Consider the following 21,642-nt stretch of genomic DNA (forward strand, 5'->3'; position numbering starts at 1 on the left):
TGGCCACCAGCGCTTCAAGGGGCCTCCGCTAGTCCCCTGGGCTCCTCTCCTGTTTCTGAGGGGCAAGGACTCCTGGAAACATCACTGTTCCTATTTCCATGCTTTTCCAGGCAACACAACAACACTGCTTTCCTTCAGGAGCCCAAGAGTAGCAAAGCTACCCTTTCCTGTATCCATCCTGCCCCAAACTACTAAGTGCAAGTCTGTTTCCTTGAACTGTTAGGTTGGGGATGTGAAGAAAATGAATTGAAGAGTTCATCTCTTATCTCTTCAATATTATGCTATCTCTTCTTAGTTATGGGCAAGGTGAGGTTCTATGGTGGGGAGGAAATGGTCATACATAAAGAGGGCAGAGTTTTCTGGAATTTTTAAATACCACGAAGGCACTGGTAGTTAAGTGGGCTAAGGGTGACCAAAATTTTAGAATTCCTGTCACTTCCCAGGACAAAGATTCGTGACTGCCCTTTTCAGTTCCCAAAGCATTTATTAATGGATTAATTGCCAGACTGGTCTAGTTAATGTTACCAGGGAATTAAGTGAAGAAAGACTGGAGCTGTAAGCACTGGTGGTAGATTCCAGTTGGTCATGCTTTCTAATCCCTAACTACATAGCTGGATAAGAAAGTGCATCAGTTAGATGTGAAAAAGCATGTGCTGCCTCTCCAGAGTCCAGAAGTGCTTAAAAACTGTGATGTATATAATCCGGAACAATAAATTACGTGCACAAAAAGAGTTTATCATAACATAAAATTAAAAAGTCACAATTTCATCACACAGTTACACTGCTGTTTTCCTTTTTTTTCTTTTTTTTGGGGTTTTGTCCTTTTTGTTTCATTTTTCATTTCCATTTTTGTTTTTTTATGGAGGGTTGGGGGAGGGTAGAGATTTGGTCCACTGAAGATTAATCACCCTCAATGATATATATATTAGAAAAAATATCAGCAGCAAGACTCTCTAGAAATAGATTCTGTTTGATGTAGCTAGTCTGTCTTTTCTGTTTTGCCCTCTTTCACGGCAGCCTCTGAAGTTTTCCGCAGGGGGGCTTTCTCCGAGTTGGCATGTCCTTGGCCAGAATCCGCCGCTCCACCATTTTTGTGGGTAGTGTGTTTTTCCAAGTAGTTCAGCATTTCACTGAGGACTGTTTGGAAAGTGCTTAGGGCTGCACATATTGCTGGAGTCCCAAAGCCATGAGTGATCAAACTGGAAATGAGAAGTGGTAGGGAAAAAGAAATGAACAACTTACAGTATGATACAGAACAACCATTTGATCCAGAACATTCAATTAAACAGGCATTTATTGTATTCCTAAAGAGTGTCAAGCATTATGGAAGAAAGAACACAAGTCAACGTATTGCTTTTGATGATAAGAAATTCAGGACGCATTTAGAAGATTTGTCATTGATAGACTTTTTATACACTAGTGATCAGCAAGTCTCATTGTTTAATACATGATTTTGGCCCTCATTCTCTATCTCATTAAGAAAGCCAAAAAGACAACATTCTGTGTGTGGGAATCATCTCATTTTTAAGAATGGCATATATGCATGTATGAGCATTGAACACATAAGAAGAAATAAAAAATGGGTGTGCTTGATGGCTAGCTGTTCCTCTGACTTCATTCTTCTCTCCTTCATGGTAACAAACTTTGATTTGGCTACTCAGTGACCTAGCTGGAGACTACATTTTTAAGCTTTCCTTGTAGTTAGGTTTGTACATGGGACCAACCTTCCCACAACAGAACATGAGGGGAAGTGTTGTATGTGATTCCATCTGCTTCAAAGGAAGTTGACTGCTCTTTGTTTTCTCCCAGCATAGCAGGCAGCTCTGCAGATGAAAATAACCACCTTGGTGGTGGGGGCAGAACAAAATGGAAGTAACCAACTCACCTTGAATGTCCTAAATGAGAGAAAAATAAAATTCTACCTTATGTAAGCTACTCTATGTTTGGGTTTTAGGAGCTAGCTAATTAATAATCATAAATAATGAGAAAATATAAGGAATGTTGTTGGCAACTTCAGCATCTGTAAGCCCTCTAATCATGACAAATATCATCTCTAAGCTGAAAAATAATGTAATTATAAATTGACTCTTATGAATGGAACCCACCTAGCTTGTTCATTTGGTCAACTGTTTCTGAAGTGAGACTCTGCCGGGTTGCTCCCATAATTAACATCTTGTAATAACATAGGAAGATACGCTTGGCATGTATTATGCATATGTTATATGCAATGGAGTATACACATATTATACATTCAATTAAGAAAGCTGGTAACTGCTCAGAATTCCTAGTAATGTTGTTATGACATTAGCGGTTTTTAAATAAGACAAATATCATCCTCCGTAATACATTACCTAGCTAGTTACCCCTCTTAAGGTATGTGTAATCTTTAGGAGCAAAAACAATGAGATTTTATAACAATGCAAAAGGAGGGTTTTAGGGTCCAAGACAGCCTGCTAATATGCCGTGCTGGTGATAATAATAGGATTTATAAAACGGAATTGCTTATATTAGTCCATACAAGGGCTCAAGAAGTGCCAGACCTATATAGCAAGTGTTCAATAAATGGTAGATATTGTTGGCTATGGGACATTCATGGGTAAGAGCAAAATTTTCTGTGTGTCTCACATTAAACTCCATGGTTGATAGCATCTTTCTTTTTTTTATGATAGCATCTTTCATCTGAACATTTTACAAAGCCTGCCCTGTGCCTAGGTCATAATCTACATTTATTAAAAAGGAAAAAATCTTCAGTCTTCAATAATTTGGAAAATAAGAGTGGTCAGTGCTTAGACAACGATGCACACCAAAGATTTGAAATATAAGACAACATAGTTCAAGCATCTGCATATCCTTGCTACAGTATCTTGCATTGTTGAGCAGGAACACTCACCTCAGCTCCATTCCTCAATGAGATAACTAGAAGCAAATCAATCCATATGCTTTAAGATCTAACAGGGAACCTGGACAACAAATGGAATTGACTGGAGTGGTGGAAGAATTAATCATGGCTGCATCCAAAAAACCACTGACTGAAGCCATTCATTAATGTCTAAATGCTTGGCTCTGGTTACAAACTGCCGCTCTGCTTATGCTTTATTCCTGTTTTGAACTCCTTTTTACCACTGGATGAATTTTATTTTCCTCTACAGTGCCATGTCCTCTTGGTGGTTCACTAGGTTAAACATTAAAGTTAATAAAGCCAATATTTGAGTTCTGAACATATACCAGGCCCTGTTCTCCATGCTTTATTCTGTATCACCCTATATAATCCTGGAAACAACACTAAAAATTAGGTACTGTTATTTCCATTTTTACACATGAAGAAACTAATGCTCGGAGAAGTTAAGTAATTTGCCCAAGAAACCTAATATTCTGTATTGCCTCTGCACTTATGTTCTTAGGATGTGGACATGTTTTTCTTTCTTTTTTTTTTTTTTTTTTTCTTTTTTCTTAGAAGTCACAGTCTGTCGGCAGTTTTAGCTTAGTTTCTCAAATTTTGTTCTGTAGGCATGTAGGCCTGGAAGAGGAGAATTCTTCTTACTCACTTTTCTAAGATTGGGGTATGTATGTATATATTTTTTAAGGTTGGGCTTTTAAGAATCAAGTACCACGTGGGTAGGCCTATAGAAATACCCTAATTCTCCATGTGGAGAAGAGTTGTCACCATAATGAAAGATTCTTAAGCTGGGCTCCTTTCTTGGCTCATGTCCTTTCTTGCTTCTCTAATATGCACTGATTGTCAGCAGGATGCATTGTCATCTTTGCCCTGCACTGAGATCCAGGTGTTCACACTGGCTCTGACTTGAGGCACTTTGTGACCCAGAAGAAGTTATTTGGCTTTGTAAGATGACAATGTTCTGACTTGGGACACCTGCAAGTTCTTTCCAACCCCAACCTTTAAACAACAGGCACTAATGCTCTTCTTTAAACCCAGGACATGGAGAGAAGGTTATGGAAATTTCAAGACCCTGAGCTCAACACAGAAATCTAAAATTGATGATGGAATCTTCAAACGAAAAAAGTAACTGGGATCCCTGGGTGGCGCAGTGGTTTGGCGCCTGCCTTTGGCCCAGGGCGCGATCCTGGAGACCCGGGATCGAATCCCACGTTGGGCTCCCGGTGCATGGAGCCTGCTTCTCCTTCTGCCTATGTCTCTGCCTCTCTCTCTCTCTGTGTGTGACTATCACAAATAAATTTAAAAAAAAAGAAAAAAGAAAAAAGTAACTGCTTATGTTGTATACCTGAAACTAACATAACATTATGTGTTAATTATACCTCAATAAAAATTAACAAAACTTAAAAAAAGGAAGTAACTGCTTGAAATGTTATCCTTCAACATGGAAAACCTTACACAGACTGTATTAGTTTCCTTCATTTAATAGTATCTGCATATCAAAAAACATACATGGTACACTATATAGGATGATAATCAAAAGATAGGTTCTGTTCTAGCAGTTTCCAGTGAGGTTTATTAATCCAAATAATTAAAGTAATCTAAAATTGTATTAGAATCACACAGAAAAATAGTGTGAAATCACAGGATTAAAAGGAATTTCTGGAAACATTATGCTATTCTATTAACCCCAACCACTCCAGAAAAATAGGTGTATATTTCATTCATAGTGACATACAAAAAGGAGAAAAGGAATAACAATCTATAGAAAAAAAAATAAAAATAAACTGAGGTCATCTGTTAGTCAAATCTCTAAAATCTTTGGTAACGGAGATCAATTTTTGTCTTTAGAAAATATTATATTTCAGACACAGACTTAATACTGATGTTATACTTGGCATTTGCATATATTTTCATCAGATTAATAGGACAGGGCATTTCACAAGCAAATATTACCTGGGTTAAATAATAGCCATGGCAGTTTGAAGCAGGTAGTCAAAATTTAGAAGTTCCTCTAAATTCAGACTCATCTAAAAGTTTATCCTCATGAACAAGACAAGTAAAAGACAACTAGCTTTGTGCTCAATGTGTCATCTTCATGCCAGATTTTAAAAATTGTTGCTGAAGTTGGTAGCTGATATAAATGCTGTATCAGATTTCATATCATATTTCATTTCTCAGGCCTCCATCCTACCCCCCTTTGAAATCACGTGTTCTACTTCCTTATTGTTGAACGGCTTATCTCAGGCTCCTCTCTTCTCTATCCCCAAACCTGTGATGGTCATTCGCACTTGGGCACCTCTGTTTGTCCTCCCTCTACATTTCAGCTGATCTAAAGTCCACTGACCCATCAAAGCTCCTTGGATGATACTGAAAAAAAAAAAAATGTTAGTTTCCTGGTCCCTTGATTAATACATTGAAAAAGATGTGTTCCTGCCAAAGGATAGAAGCTTGCCAAAGTGATGAGAGAACTTAAATAGAATTTTTAGGAGAAAGGAGTAATATTTCTCCTCCTTCCCCAATTATAAAACTGGAGCCTGAAAAGACCATGGGAAGACAAAGACAGATGAGGGTAAGATCTCAGTCACCAAAGGGAGGAAGAAGACTAGGAGTCATATAGGTGGTCTCACGGCCCAAGTGATAATCAAAGTATGCTAGATCTTAAGATAGTGGCAAATAGGATACTAAATATATCTCTAAAACTTTACAGTTTGAGCTCTTACTGTAAATTGGTAATCTAAAGTTATAGTCTCATTTAAAAAAAATACAAAGAGTTGTTAAAAACAAATCACAAACAAACAGCAACAACAAAAACAGAAATGAGTTGGAAACAGTACTACCATCAACCTACACTTTTCCTTTCATTTGTCAACAGACAGCACTTAGGAATTGGTGACCTGGGATCCCTGGGTGGCGCAGTGGTTTAGCGCCTGCCTTTGGCCCAGGGTGCGATCCTGGAGACCCAGGATCGAATCCCACGTCGGGCTCCCGGGACATGGAGCCTGCTTCTCCCTCTGCCTATGTCTCTGCCTCTCTCTCTCTCTCTCTCTCTCTCTCTCTCTCTGTGACTATCATAAATAAATAATAAAAAAAATTAAAAAAAAAAAAAGGAATTGGTGACCTACTGAGGCAGGAGCCTCAGGGGAAAATGTGTGTGTGTGTGTTTAGGGGGATATCTCAGTGTCTGGAATGATTGACTTAACAAAAGGCTAAAGTTTCCCTGGCTTCATTTGGGAGTCTTTGAAGCCCAGGGTAGTAGGATTCAGTGTGAAGTTAGGTTCCAAGAATGGGGAAGAGAAATACTACAGAAAAGGGCCCAAGGTTTGGAGGGGAGATGGTGCTACGTTAGCATATGAAAGATTAAATGGTAATTAAGATGCTTTGCTTTCTTTTCAAATTGTTTAATGTTTAAAACTAGCAATGATATAATGAATAGAGTTGAGACTTTTTTTAAATATAGGAAACTCCTATTTCAGGATCAAGAAAACAGGCATGTGTTTCTGAGACACTGGAGTTATTAGGTAATCTTTGAAAATTCTGGAAGATGAAAAAAAAAAAAAAGAAAATTCTGGAAGATGGGAGGAGAGGTATGAAAGAGAACAGAGTAACTTGCCTTAATAATCAAAGCAGAGTGGGGGAAGGATGGTAGAGACAGATTTTAGGAATTCTAGTTTATTAAATTATATTTAATTCATCTCTTAACAAGTTTCTTGTAATGGGACGTTAAAAAAATTATTTATTTTTAGAGAGAGAAAGAGATTAGGGAGGGACAGAGGGGTAGGGAGACAGAGAGAGAGAAAATCTCCAGAAGACTGCTAAACTCAGAGCTGCGCTCTGTCACACAATCCTGAGATCACGACTCCAAGCAGAAACCAAGAGTGGCATGCTTAACTGACTGTGCCACCCAGGTGCCCCTGAAATGGGACATTTTAAAAATCAGGTACAAGTGTAAGTTTACATAGTGTAAGATTTATCCTTTTTAGGAATATAGATTGTTGAATTTTGACAAGCCATGAAGTTGTGCAACCACTACAATTATCCAAAATATTTTCTCATGTTCCTTGTCAGCAAACCCACTTCTCCTCTGGCTCCTGGCAATCAGTGCTCTAATTTTTATCCCTTTATTGCTTTTTCTCAACTGTCATATAAACTGAATAATAAAGTCAACGCACTGTTATAACTAGGCCTAATAATTTTGAAATTTATTCCATGTTGTGGTATTTATCAATAGATTATTTTTTATTGCTGGTAAAGTATTCCATTGAATGGATTTATCAACATTTATTCATATAATGGAGGCTTATAATTCTGAAGTGTTAACATTTTAAAAAGGGAAGTGAACATGAAAGGGCTACATGGGTTCAGTAAGGAGCCCAATAAAGTAGCTGCATTTTTAAAAGATTTTTTTAAATTTTTAACTAATCTCTATACCCAACGTGGGGCTCCAACTCACAACCCTGAAATCAAGAGTTGCATGTTCTACTGACTGAGCCAGCCAGGCACTCCAGTAATTGTATTTTTTTTTTTTTAAATACAAGTGTTACTAGAGGCACCTGGGTGGCTCAGTGGTTGAGCATCTGCCTTTGGCTCAGGTTGTGATCCTGGGGTGCTGGGATCGAGTCCCATATCGGGCTCCCCAAGGGAAGGCTGCTTATGCCTTTGCCTATGTCTCTGCCTCTCTGTGTCTCCCATGAATAAATAAATAAAATCTTTAAAAAAAGAAGTATTATTAAAGGACTAACAATGCACTTTACTATAGGATTTTAGCAATGCATCTAACAAAATCTCCCCAAATATCATATGATAAATTGAGGGGACAAGTGAGCTAGAGGAGGGCCATCTCAGGTAGACTCACAGCTGGTTGGACAATGATGTGCAACATGTAGACCTAGAGAACTGTCAACCTTGAAGGGTGTTTCCAGTGGAGAGCTACAAGACTCTCCCATTCATCTCACTCTGCTTGCCATGTTAATTGACAATGTGATTGAAGGCATCCTAGATTTAAGTGCTGGTATTAAAATAGAGAGGGAAATTCCTGCATGGGATAATGGAACCAAAATTTCAAAATACCTTAATGTGGTAAAAAGCATTGGTGGTGGGCCAAAATGAATGGTGTGAAATTTAGGAGATTAAGGAAAACATATCCACTTGCTGTATGCTGTCAGAGAAATCTGACCCAAGAGCAGTTAGTTCTTAGGGAAAGGCTCAGCAAATCAGTCAATCTAAGCTTAAACAAAACCAAAACCAAAACAAAACCAAAAAAACAAAAAACAAAAAACTCACACGTCAAAATTTGATGTTTGGATCACAGCTAGTCAGGCTTATAAGCTATACTTACCTTCAACTATTTTCTCTCCCTCTCTCTCTCTTTTCTAACTAGATTCCAGCTCATTGGTTTCATTTTCCTATTACTAATTTCACACTGAGGAGCAGGAAGGTTCTGACAACTGACTGTGAGCAACACAATTACCCGCTGGGAAAATCCAGACTGCTATAGTTGATGGCACCTGATGTCAGAGTAAATGCAACTTCTATTTAATAGTCATTGTTTTAATTTTATTCATGGTTTTAAAAACTCCTATTCTGCTAGATTCCCCCAATTAACATTCTCAAGAGCATCTTTCTGCAACATAAACCATCTTTTCAAATTGGCTTAGCTCAGGAAGACCGTAACTATGCTTGGATCCAAAAGATGAAGTCCTACTGTTGACTTTCTCCCTAAGTGTCGGGGTATGTTCTCATTTCAGCAATTGGAGGGATAGCTCAGTGCAGAACCACCCTTTTTAGGGAGAGAGTATGCCTGTATGTGCATGTGTACTTATGGACTTACACTATTTTTTTGTCTTTTTATAAGGTGGCATTCTGGGGGCACCTGAGTGGCTCAGCCACTTATGCATCTGACTTTTTATCTCAGCTGAGGTCATGATCTCAGGGTCATGAGTTCAAGCCCCATGTTGGGCTCCACTCAGGGCAGGAAGCTTACTTTAAATAAATAAATAAATAAATAAATAAATTAATTAATTAAAATGAAAACATAAAGTGGCATTCTTATCTCTCCTTGAACAATGGGCTTGACCTGGATAAGTTCTACTAATTGTACCCTTTAACTTTTTTTTTAAGGTTTTATTAATTTACTTGAGATTGAGTGATAGAGCAAGTGAGTGTGTACAGTAGCAGGGGGAGGGAGAGGAAGAGGGAGAAGCAGGCTCCCCACTGAGCAGAGATCCCCATGAAGGGCCGGATCCCAGGACTCTGGGATCATGACCTGAGCTGAGGGCATACACTCAACTGATAGAGCCAACTAGGAACCCTAGACTTTCATTTTTTTTAAAAAATATTTAATTTATTTATTCATGAGAGACAGAGAAAGAGCAAGAGAGAGAGACAGAGACAGAGACATAGGCAGGGAGAGAAGCAGGCTCCATGCAGGGAGTCTGATGTGGGACTCGATCCCGGGACTCCAGGATCACACCCTGGGCTGAAGGCAGGTGCTAAACCACTAAGCCACCCAGGGAACCCCAGACTTTAACTTTTTAAGGCAATATATATTGCAACGGTTTAAACTGCATTCCCTAACAGTAGGGTTAAAAATGAAGAAATGGATACAGAAATGACAGAGGTAATAATAGAAAATGGAAAAGAAGAAATTGTTATTTGAGAAAGAAGATAAATTATAATCCTCTCTCCTTTTCCTGTGTGGTTTTTCTAATAAAATGTTAGGAACAATCCATCTTTAACTCAGTGTTTATATTTATAAACTACTTGCCATGGGTGATGAGAATTGATCAGGAAATTTCCATGTAATAGAAATTTTACAAACTTCTCTTCATACCTTATGATCTCTCATTAAGTGAATTTTTTGCTTGTAGCTAAGGCCTCATATGTTTATTGTGAAAATCTCCAAAGCTTCAGTGCTTACTTGAAATATAAATTAATAGATAATTCTGAATAAACAACTACCTAAGGAACAAGAGCTATTTTACTTTCCTTAATCTAAGTAAATATGGTTTATACTTCACTAGCTTTGTTGTATGCTACTGAAATGTTACAAAACTGTTTCTGTATTGCTCTAGCTGTCCTTCAGAAATGCTTTATCATTACTTTTAATTGATTTGTTCAAACTAATTTAAAACACTAAAACTATTTTCTAAAACACAGCCTAAAGCAAATTCCTATGGAATCTTCCCCTGAATTCTTCCTATCTTGGCAAGAGTTGGGCCTAGGATCCAGTAATCCTTCCCAAATACTAAGGAAATACTGATCTAAAATGTATTGAAAAGGTGGGGCACCTGGCTAGCTAGCCGGTAGAGTACTGGACTCTTGATCTCAGGGTTGTGAATTCATGCCCCACATTGGCAATGGAACCTACTTTAAAAAAAAAAAAAAAAAAAGTAAAAAATAAATAATGAGGCTGCTGTTTCCTTTTCAATATATTTTATTTATTTTTAATTTTTTACTTTTTAAAAATATAGTATCTAATTACATCCAGATGTACTCAGGTATGTCTGACAAACATGGATAGATTTTTCTAGCTTTCTTTTGGGATACAAAAAGCTGGACTTAATTAGATACTATTATACTACAAACTAGAAGACAGTAGAAAATAGCTCACTGTTATCATTTAGGTAATTAGAGTAAGAGCTAATTTCATTTTGTCAAATTTCAACTTTCTACCTGGAAAATGTTTGACAAGCAAACATCTCTTCCTCTACTTCTTTTGGTGTGTCTAAAGGTTGAAATAGTTTGGGTTATTTCTCATTATTTTGTTATGTTTCATCATTTCAATGGGTGTTTGCTATCATGGATCTTTGATTTCCAGCATTGCATACAGATGCAACTGTCACCAACCTTAGTTCTGTTTTTTGGCCTCCAGGAGGTATGCAGGCAGCAAGATTTAAAGGCAAGACAAGCCTCCTTCTCTTTTCCTCCTGGATTATTCAGCTACTGCAGGCTTAAATCCAAATGTAGCCTCAGGCTTAGGCTGTACTCTCCACTCTGGTTTTATGTGGCAGCCAGAAAAATGCCTTCTTCCACTCATGAGAACAGTGGTGAGGGCAGGAGGCTGGGAGATGGCCCCTGGAGAACACCAGCAAAGGATTGTGGGGCTTCTCTGTAAAGCCTTACTTCTTATCAGAGCCATGAGGGTAAGGTGTTTCATCTCTCTGGAGCAGCACAAACCCTGAATATAGGCCCTGGACAGAGACCTCACCCCGAGGAAAGTAGCTGGGGCTTATCTTCCTAAAACTTGATGGTATCTATCCTTTGTAGCCTAACTGGCTGTGGATATGGAGGAAAAGAAAAACTGTCTGATCATGCTTATTTTCCACATAGATTATATTGTCCCATTTCCCCAAGTACTTTTAAAATGTAGTTTAATTAAGGTGCATAATTAAGGTATACAGTTCTCTGGTGGTGAGAAATTATTGAAATCTACTCATTAGCAAGGCCTTGACAGCACTCACAAATGTTCTGTGCTTCCTTCAGCTCGTGGTTCTCAATCCCAGATACATATAGAAGTCACCTGGGGAGCTTATTAAAAAAAAAAAAAAAAAAAACCACATGTGGATCCCACTCCAGAGATTCTGGTTTAATTAGTTTGGGATGCTCCAAAACATCAGTATTTTTTAAGCAGTACCTATTCAATTTAAATGCAGCCAGGGAGTTGGGTATGTTCCCTTAGGGCCAAGAAGTAACACCTAACTACCATGTCTGCTATCCTTCCCAGGAAAAAGAGAATTAAGAACTTCAGCATTTCCCCCAGAACTTCTGTAGAACTTTAGTTTCATGGGATGTTAAGAGTAACTGGAAAAAAAAAAAAAAAGTTCTTATGATCACATTTTGGAAACAGGGAGCTGAGCATTTCTTCCATTCAAAAAGGGGTCTGGGAGCTTTTGATATGCTGATGTGTAACTGGCATACTTCAAACAGATTATAATAGGTAGGGTTTCCTAAACCATCAAACACTTGACCATGAGACACTTTCAAGGAGCATCTCATGGGACTAGAGTTCTACAAAACCCAAAAGCTCACTTTGGAGAACTGTATTTATGACTGCCCTGAATCTGTCTACCAGATTGAGATATGTGTTGCCCATTTACCACCCTAAAGTCACATTCCTCCTGTTCTTCTTAGTCACTTACTAAGGTTCCAAAGGGAACTGAGTCCTTGTGATCCATTTTACTTCAGCTCATTAGGAAAGGAGGTTAAGGATATAATTATTGCACATGCATTAAGAAACACCAAAGTCCATCACATTCAAGTCAAGTTTTTGAAGGTAAAGACATTTTTGACATTTGCACCCTATTTTTGCATATAGGAGTAGAGCTTTTAGGAATAAATTAACCATCTCCTTACATTTCTCCCTATCATATATTTTCTATGTAGAATAAGGGAATGGAAATGCTAAGCCTAGGGCTCTTGAGCTTTTTTAGATGAATTTTATTCAATTGTCGACTTTTTTTTTTTTAAGGAACTAATTTCTGAAACAAAGAGAAAAAAAGAGATCATATGGAAACATGGCATAAATAATGATTTAACATAGAGCAGTAAATGGAGAATGGGGTAAAATATCATTGGTCTAGAAGAAGACTTGGAGATCATCCAGCTTAACTGTATCAATTTATAGAAGAACATGCAGAGTTCAGACTGGTAAAATGTCTCCTCTAAATCCACACTATAAGCTGGTAACAAGAGGAGAACCGAGTTCAAGTCCCTGGAACCCATCCTGAGTGCTTCCCACAATCCTGTGCCGCCTCCCAGACCATCCCCTAACCCATAACTCGACAAAGATAGAAATTATTTAAATAAAAATTACCAAATTTCGGGCAGCCCCAGTGGCCCAGTGGTTTAGCATCGCCTTCAGCCCAGGGCATGATCCTGGAGACCCACGATCGAGTTCCACGTCAGGCTCCCTGAACGGAGCCTGCTTCTCCCTCTGCCTGTGTCTCTGCCTTTCTCTCTCTCTGTGTCTCTTATGAATAAATAAATAAAATATTTTAAAAAAATTACCAAATTTCTTTACCAACTATGTATGCCCCACATATTCACACATGTTGTTTTTATGGTGCCAGCTATGCAACCTGTTAGAAACAGTTGCCTCTGGTTTCTGTTGTTTGAGTTACTAGTCTCCTATGTGCTGCACCTAAAAATCCATTAAAATATCACCAAGTGACCTTCAAGGAATGCTTTCATATATGTACCTCCTGCAGCATTTGGTTTTGTGCCATGCAACTTGTGAAGTACTATAAATATTGGCAACTGATTTAATTCTCCAATATCTTGCTTAATGTTAAATGAACGTAACTAAATTTAATGTAGATTCATAAAGGAAATTCATCATGGTTCCACTTATCTGCTAAGGGAGTGAAAACTGTTGCCTGTTTTATGTTTAGTCTAATTTTTACTAGTGAAAATTTTGCTTCAAGGGAGACTATTTTTACTCTTATGTAAATAGAAACTCTGTATTTAACTAGTGAATAAAACCTGACCATTTACAGGTATGTTTTTCTATGCACCTGGGAATGGCACTCAGTTTTTGAAGTTTAAATTTTAAAGTTTAATTTCAACCCTAATAAAGGAGCTGAAGTGGGAAATATCGGATTTTTTTCCTTCACAATTCAGGCCCATTATTTTGAATATTCTTAAACAAAATGGTCCTAGAAGTCCTCTTGAATTGGCATAACATCCTGAAGGAAGCTTATAATCTTATTTCTTAAATGCTAAGCCTTGTTGTATAATTTATTTCATGATGTTTTCTTTTGAGATTAGAAATTTAATTGACATTTCTTCCTTTCTCTTCTGACACTCAAGAATGCTTTCACAGGATTAATAAAATTATCCACTGATGATTACCTTCCCTACCACTTTCCCATTCCCCCAAAATGAGAAAAATAAAAACAAAAAACAAAACCTACACACACGTTAGGCTCCTTGGAGAAAACCAAACATGTCACATTCAAGTAGAGACACACATGCGCTCCTGAGTGTGTTGCTGAGCATACAGCACTCCGAAGGTAGTAGTTGAGTTGACTGGAATTCATGTCATATGTGGAACACTAAAGAAAAGGGGGATGACTCGCCCAGCAAGAGAAAACTCAGACACCAGAACTGTCTTTAGAAATTGGGAGGGAAACAGAATTAAACTGACTGTGGAAGGCCCCCAAAGAGTGGGACATTAGGGAGATAGATGTTGCCTCAGTGGAAGGAAGGCATTTCAAATAGCGTTGTTGGAGATAGAAGAGATGTCTAGGCAATAAAAGAGCAGTCTATTATTGAAGAATTTTAAGCCTGGAATGGGTGACAACCTGACAAGGATGCTGGAAAAGAAGATCCAAATGTTGAAGGAAAGTAGGAAATGTAAGGGGCTTTCCAACATTGAGAATCAATGAAGAAGATGTAATCACCAGCAAATGTACAGATATCTGAGAAGTGCCTATACATTTCTTATTTCCAGGAATTATGGGGGGAGTAAGAGGGTCTATTTCTAAAAAGGTTGATGTCAATTCACTTTTTGACTGAAACAGAATTAAATATATCAATCATTTCACTTCCCTAGCCCATGGTTCAATTAAAACATCATGGCCTTGGGAAAAACCCAGTGGAGAATACACCCCAGACCTCACAGAGATATTAACATAATCCATTCATTAATATATTTATTGGGTACATACTATGTGCTAGGTACTATGGATAAATAGATAAACGCCTTTCCTAATTATCCTAGGTAATTACCTGCATTGTGCTTAATCCTTTATTACAAACTCTCATATTTTCTTAAGTTTTTTTTTTTAAAGATTTTATTTATTTATTCACGATAGACAGAGAGAGAGAGAGAAAGAGAGAGGCAGAGGGAGAAGCAGGCTCCGTGCCAGGAGCCCGACGCGGGACTCGATCCCAGGACTCCAGGATCGCGCCCTGGGCCAAAGGCAGGCGCCAAACCACTGAGCCACCCAGGGATCCCCTTTCTTAAGTTTTTGTAAATAATTTTCCTCCACATTGCAAGTTCCTAAAGTATGGGACAATTTTTTATTCCCAATCTTTGCACCACTGACATTACCACATTAAAATGCAAGAAACAAGAACTGGGATCCCTGGGTGGCGCAGCGGTTTGGTGCCTGCCTTTGGCCCAGGGCGCGATCCTGGAGACCCGGGATCGAATCCCACGTCGGGCTCCCAGTGTATGGAGCCTGCTTCTCCCTCTGCCTATGTCTCTGCCTCTCTCTCTCTGTGTGTGACTATCATAAATAAAAAAAAAGAAAAAGAAAAAACAACAAAAAAACAAGAACATTTCAGGATCCTAAGGTGGAGGCTGAGAAAGAAAACTTCCTCGTTTTTCTGATAGGGTGTTTTCCTGCCCCTGAGCATTAAAGATAGTCTAACTCCCTTCTCTTATTTATGTTGTCAGACATACTTTTGCTTTATTTCAGATTCAAGGTGATTATGGGAATGTAAGAGAACAAGAAGGGAAAAGTTGCTAAGATTTCCTGAGATTGCAAAGAGGGGAATTCCTAATATTGCAGAAAATTAGGCACCTGGGTTTCTGTGTGAGCTGAGGCTATCCTGTCTGCGAGGCCCCATGCCACCTTGGTCTAATTGCCACCATTGTTCCTGGGAATTGTATCTGCGGGTCTTCTGCAGATTTCAATCAATTCTGTACCCCTTCCAGTAGGTGTTGTAGTGTCTGCTGTGTCCTCTACACTTTTGATGGTACTCAGTAAATTATAAATTTTTTTGTTTGTTTGTTTATGATAGTCACAGAGAGAGAGAGGCAGAGACACAGGCAGAGGGAGAAGCAGGCTCCATGCACCGGGAGCCCGACATGGGATTCGATCCCGGGTCTCCAGGATCGCGCCCCGGGCCAAAGGCAGGCGCCAAACCGCTGCGCCACTCAGGGATCCCAGTAAATTATAAATAATGAATAAACCTGACTCCTGTCATTTTGATGGATACAAGCAGCTTTCCAGGTTATGGATTGTGAGAAGGGTCACTGCTATAGTTTCCCGGAGCACACTGCTATGTCAACTACCACAGAAAACTGAAAGTAATTATCTGTGCTTTATGAGGTCATATCATTCCCTAGCTTTACCTGGGCATATTCAATGGGCTGAAAGTAACCCATAGTCCTCAAAGTACCAAATCACACACCCAGTAAGGTGTAATTCAAGTAGTCTGCATTGGGAGGGATATTGTGACCAAGTAAAATAATAGCAAAAGTTGATGTTACTAATTAGAGCATTCTCTATGTCTATTCAATCACATTGTCTCCTTACCTCTCTCCCAGCCAGAACTCAGCAAAAACAGTAGAAAATCAGACTCTGCCAATGTACTGTTTTCAAAGTCAAATGTGTTATGCTTCCTTTCTAACTCATTTTTCTCTTGAGCTTATGCTTCTATCAAAATTAAAGGTACTGCTGTCAGGAAATTATGAAAGAGGCACATTCCATGCTGACATGTTTTTACCCAGATTATTAGCTGAATAATAAATGTAGAATCCTTTTAACACATTAGTATACAAGACAGAACTTTATATAATTCTCAGTGTCACCTTAAAAATGAATTAGAATTGTTTTTCTTCCAAAGTTAAAAAAAAAGCTAATAGTCTAGGAACATACTATGGCTGTGGTTCTTAAGGCTGTCTAACTATCAGGATCAACTTAAGAGTTCTGCAAATAACACAGATGCCCAAGTCCAATGCTAGACTTGACCTATTAAATTAAATCTTTTACAGTGTACTCCTGTCCTGGAGATTTTTAAAAAAGCTCCAAGAGAGATTTTGCTGTGAAACCAGGTTTAAGGGCAACACTTAAAAAGTATAAAGTCTTTTTCAAGGTCAGGCAGGAAGCTGACCTTTACTGTCCTATTAAACTATTCTATTGAGGCTTCTTTTAATAAATACACAGTAAAAGAAAAAAAAAGACATACATTTAAACTCGGTCTACATCAGGAGACTTCAATTTGGGTTTTAATTGGAAATGTCAACCATGTATCTTTTGTTTAAAAGGATATAGTTTAAGACATGCAGAAAAATGAAGTTGGACACTACCTTATCTTCTGTACAAAAAATCAATACAAAATGCATCAAGGACCTAAACATAAAACCTACAACTATAAACTCTTAGAAGAAAACAGGAGGAAAGCTTCATGGCTTTGGATTTGGCAAGGATTTCGTGCATATGACACCAAAAGCATAGGAACAAAAGTTAAAAAAAAAAAAAAAGGCAAGTTGAACAACATCAAAATTTCTGAACAACAACAACAAAAAGTTAAAAAAAAGGCAAGTTGAACAAAATAAAAATAAAACTCAACCACAAAAAAGTAAATAACCAGATTAAAAATGGGTAAAGGACTTGAATAGACTTTCTCCAAAAATTACATAGAAGCAGTCAACAGGTTTATGCAAATATGCTTCACATCATTCATCACTAGGGAAATACAAATCAAAACCACAATGAGATATCACCTCATACCCATTAGAATAGCTGCTATCAAAGACAAAAACAGAAGCAGTAAAAAGTGTTAGCATAGATGTGAGGGAATTAAAACCCTGTGTACTGTTGTTGGTGGGAATGTAAATGGTGCAGCCGCTATGAAAAACAATTAACATATTTATTGGTTATATACCATGTGCCAAGTACTATAAGATAGAAAGATGAAAGCATTTCCTAGTTACCCCAGGAAATTACCTCTACTCTGCTTAATCCTCTATTATAAAAATCTCTTTCATATGTTATAAGTCTATGACAATTTCTCAAAAAATTAAAAAGAATCACTCTATAATATAGTAATTCTACTTCTGGGTATATATCCAAGAGAATTGAAAGCAAGATCTCAAAGAGATATTTGCATACCCATTTTCATAGCAGTACTATTCACAACAGCCAAGAGGTAGAGGTAACCCAAATATCCATTAATGAATGAATAGATAAGCAAATGTGGCATATATATACAATGAAATATTATTCAGTTTTTAAAAGGAAGGAAATTATGACATATGCTACAACACAGATGAACTTTGAGAACATTATACTAAGTGAAACAAGCTAGTCACAAAAAAGACATGCTGTATGATTCCACTTCTTTGAGGCATCTCGAGTAGTCAAAATCATAAAGACAGAAAGTAGAATAGTAGCTGCCATGGGTTAGGGGGAGGGGGAGAAGGGGAAAAAGGGGAGTTGTTTAAAGATTATAGAGTTTCAGATTTGCAAAATGAAAATGTCTGGGAGATTTACTTAATGCTGCTAAACTGTACATTTAAAATGGTTAAGAAAAAAAATGGTTAAGATGGTAAATTTTACATTTAAGTGCTTTTTATCACAATAATAGGAGATCACAATAGGAAGTTTGCTATAAAGTGAATTTAAGTTAAGTGATTTCTTTTTTTTAAAACATTTTTATTTATTTATTCATGAGACACACACACACACACACACACACACACACACACACACACACAAAGCACAGAGGCAGAGAGAGAAGCAGGCTCCATTCAGGGAGCCCAATGTGGGACTCGATCCTGGGTCTCCAGGATCACGCCCTGGACTGAAGGCGGCGCTAAACCACTGAGCCACCTGGGCTGCCCTAAGTTAAGTGATTTCTAATATCCTACTATCTTCTATTATGAAATTAGAACAACTCATCAAAATAAGTAATCTGGAATATAGTTAAAGCAAAGTAAAAAATCTGGAAAATATTAAAAAGGCATAACAAATAGGAAATCATAACTTTCTGATGTCAAAGTACTTAATACATAACATTTATAACAATAATATATTACATTTATGCACATATATTACTATATAAATAATGATACCAAAATCATATAGGTGATACTTTTAAACATAGATATACCATGTAGTGTTAAATTGTTTTAAGGTATAGTTGTGTATTTCAAATTGTTGTGATTGAGGACCTGCAGCCATACATAATCTTGAGAGTTTTACACCTAAAATATGATCACTTTTTTTCATTGAGGATGGGGGGAGTAATTTTCAATATATTTAGCTCTTCTCTGGGCAATACCAAACTAGCTTATTACCTACCATATTCTGCATGGTGGGGAGGTAAATAAGAGCAAATAAAGCCCAGGAAGGAAACATTCAGCTCAAGTTTAGAAGTGAAAGTTTTCTCTGAGGAGTTCTGTGGCATTAATTTGGCAACTAACTAAAGCATCAACAAATTAACAGATTGTGCCTATGCTGAGCAAACAAACAGTTTGCCTATTTATTTCATACTGTCACTAATATTCAGTTTACACATTGATGCTGTATTTTGTTTTGATCCTGAAAAAAGGGAAAGCTCACTGATGAAGGCTGTGGCACCTGTAAATGGAAATAACCTGGTAGCTATGATATAAAACCTGAATTCTCTATGTTTTACGGTAAATTCTTCCTTAGAGTATATTTGTAACTTAACAAACTTCCTTAAATCAAGATTTGAATTTATATACAAATTATTAAGTCCTGAATTAAGACATCTATAAAAATTATATTTTTAGTGTGTATACAAAAATACAAAAAATATTTGTACAGATATGACAGTGGAGCAAACCATACCTTCTAAACATGAATTGGTGGTGGGGTTAACAATCATTCACTGAAGCCTTACTTTATATTCATTATCTCATTTTATTTTTCATTTATTTACTTACTTAATGTAATCTCTCTTTTTTTTAAAGATTTTATTTATTTATTCATGAGAAGAACAGAGAAAGAGAGGCAGAGACACAGGCAGAGGGAGAAGCAGGCTCCATTGCAGGGAGCTTGATGTGGGACTCGATCCCGGGTCTCCAGGATCACACCGTGGGCCGAAGGCAGGCGCTAAACCACTGAGCCACCCTGGCTGCCCTTATTTAATGTAATCTCTATGCCCAATGTGGGGCTTGAACTCAAGACCCCAAGATCAAGAGTCACATGCTCTTGGGACGCCTGGGTGGCTCAGTGGTTGAGTGTCTGCCTTCGGCTAGGGGCATGATCCTGGAGTCCTGGGATTGAGTCCTGCATCAGGCTTCCTGCAGGGAGCCTGCTTCTCCCTCTGTCTGTGTCTCTGCCTCTCTCTCTTTCTATTTCTCATGAATAAATTTAAAAAAAAAGGGGGGGGGGTCATATGCTCTACTGACTGAGCCAGCCTGGCACACTTATACTCATTATCTCATTTTAGCTCACTACCACCATATAATGGAAGAGTTCTTATTCCTTTTAAAGCTAGGGAAATCAAAGGTTGGAAAGAATGCATGTTACCCCAAGACAACTCAGCTCACATGTATGAGGGTCTGGATTTGAAGATGGTTTTACTGGCTCCAAAGCCTTTTCCTCTTAACTTCTGGGCATTGTAATTTCTACCAGTTTTATTCCATTCACTTTCACTAACCCAATTGAGTGGGAGGAGAAAAGTTCTGTGAGATATATTTTTGGTACATCTGGTACATTTTTAGAAGTTAAACCTCAAGTTTAGTCTTCTAAGATGGATCTATTACATCTTGAAGAGCCTTGTGGCATATGCAAAATAAAATACTCTATTTAAAAGTCTCTGATGTTGCAGATAAAATTCCAACTCATTTAAATATCCATTATTTTATATAATGGAGTATCCTCCTCAACAGCATTGTAATCAGTGAGAGGTACTAAAAACATTAAAAAATGTAATGTGGAATAGTCTTTGTTTAGCATTGTTTATGTTTGTTTGCTTTGTTTAAATTTAAGTAGGCTCTATAGCCAGTGTGGACCACAATGCAGGGCTTGAACTCAAAACCCTGATGAGATCAAGACCTGAGCCACTCAGGGACCCCTGCTTAACACTGCTTTTTAAACTAAATGATGATAATTAAAAGAGGATAAAATATTTTTTACACTGATGAGAAATATCATATAAGGCATTAGAATTTTAGAGCTTTAAAACTGGAAATTACTTGAGTAATTATCTTGTTCCTTTCAATGTTACATCTAGGGCATAAATTAACTAGAAAAAAATTCTATTACTTTTCAAAGCTTCTCAGAAAATAAAATTTTAAGTATGCTTTCACTAACACATTCTAGGAGCTTTAAAATATACTTGTGTGGTCTAATTTAAGAACCATTTTCAGTTTCCAGTTGGGCAGAAATTATTAACATACCCCTGTAAAATCAGTGTGTAATATCCCATTAATTTGTGTCATGTCATCGGTTCATTCAACAATGTGCCTCACCAAGATAAAGAAGTATTTAAATGATTTCAGAATCCTGATTCAAAAGTGCCATTACTTGAAATAATAGTGTTCACTATCAAAGTCACAATTTCCTGAAAATTGCACAAAGATACCAAATTTTCTGATCTAAAATGCTCCCTGCATTATTTTTATAATTTGATCTTAGGTGTTTGCAGTTTCAAAAGATTTAGTCAGTCACTATCTGAATATAGAAGCGATATCGCTAAACGTAACTGCAATAGGAATACAAAAATGTCTGGGTTGATAAAGATGGTTTAAGAATTTAAAAGAGAGTCTGAGGGAATTGGAAAACCAGTCTTACCTGAAATGTGTTAAGTGTCTCTGGATGTCAAGGTCTAGAATTGGAGTGGGTCTGGAAGATCCCAGTGGTGATCTATCTTGGCTCAACAGGTCTTGGAATTCTTTACAAATTTGTCTAAAATGAAAGATTCATCATTGAAGTTGAACTCTTAACACAGGGCTTTAATTTCATCCCATGATATTTACCAAAGGTTTGTTTTGTCATTTAAAAGAGGAATAGATGGGTAGATAAATAAAATAAGAGGACTAG

At 37.5% G+C, this 21,642-nt stretch overlaps 1 protein-coding gene across 1 annotated transcript in view; it reads right to left on the reverse strand.

The window, feature by feature from the left end:
* Positions 1–464: 464 nt before the first annotated feature.
* Positions 465–21,642, reverse strand: part of TFAP2D (transcription factor AP-2 delta) — a 55,826-nt gene continuing 34,648 nt past the window's right edge. Inside the window, exons 6-7 of the mRNA XM_077903698.1 lie at positions 21,394–21,507; positions 465–1,199 (exon numbers count right to left, since the gene is read on the reverse strand). Coding sequence (XP_077759824.1) covers positions 980–1,199; positions 21,394–21,507 — 334 coding nt within the window. The 3' untranslated portion in view covers positions 465–979. The remainder of the gene's footprint in view (positions 1,200–21,393; positions 21,508–21,642) is intronic.

The sequence above is a fragment of the Canis aureus genome, chromosome 7, assembly GCF_053574225.1.
Source record: "Canis aureus isolate CA01 chromosome 7, VMU_Caureus_v.1.0, whole genome shotgun sequence".
NCBI lineage: Eukaryota > Metazoa > Chordata > Mammalia > Carnivora > Canidae > Canis > Canis aureus.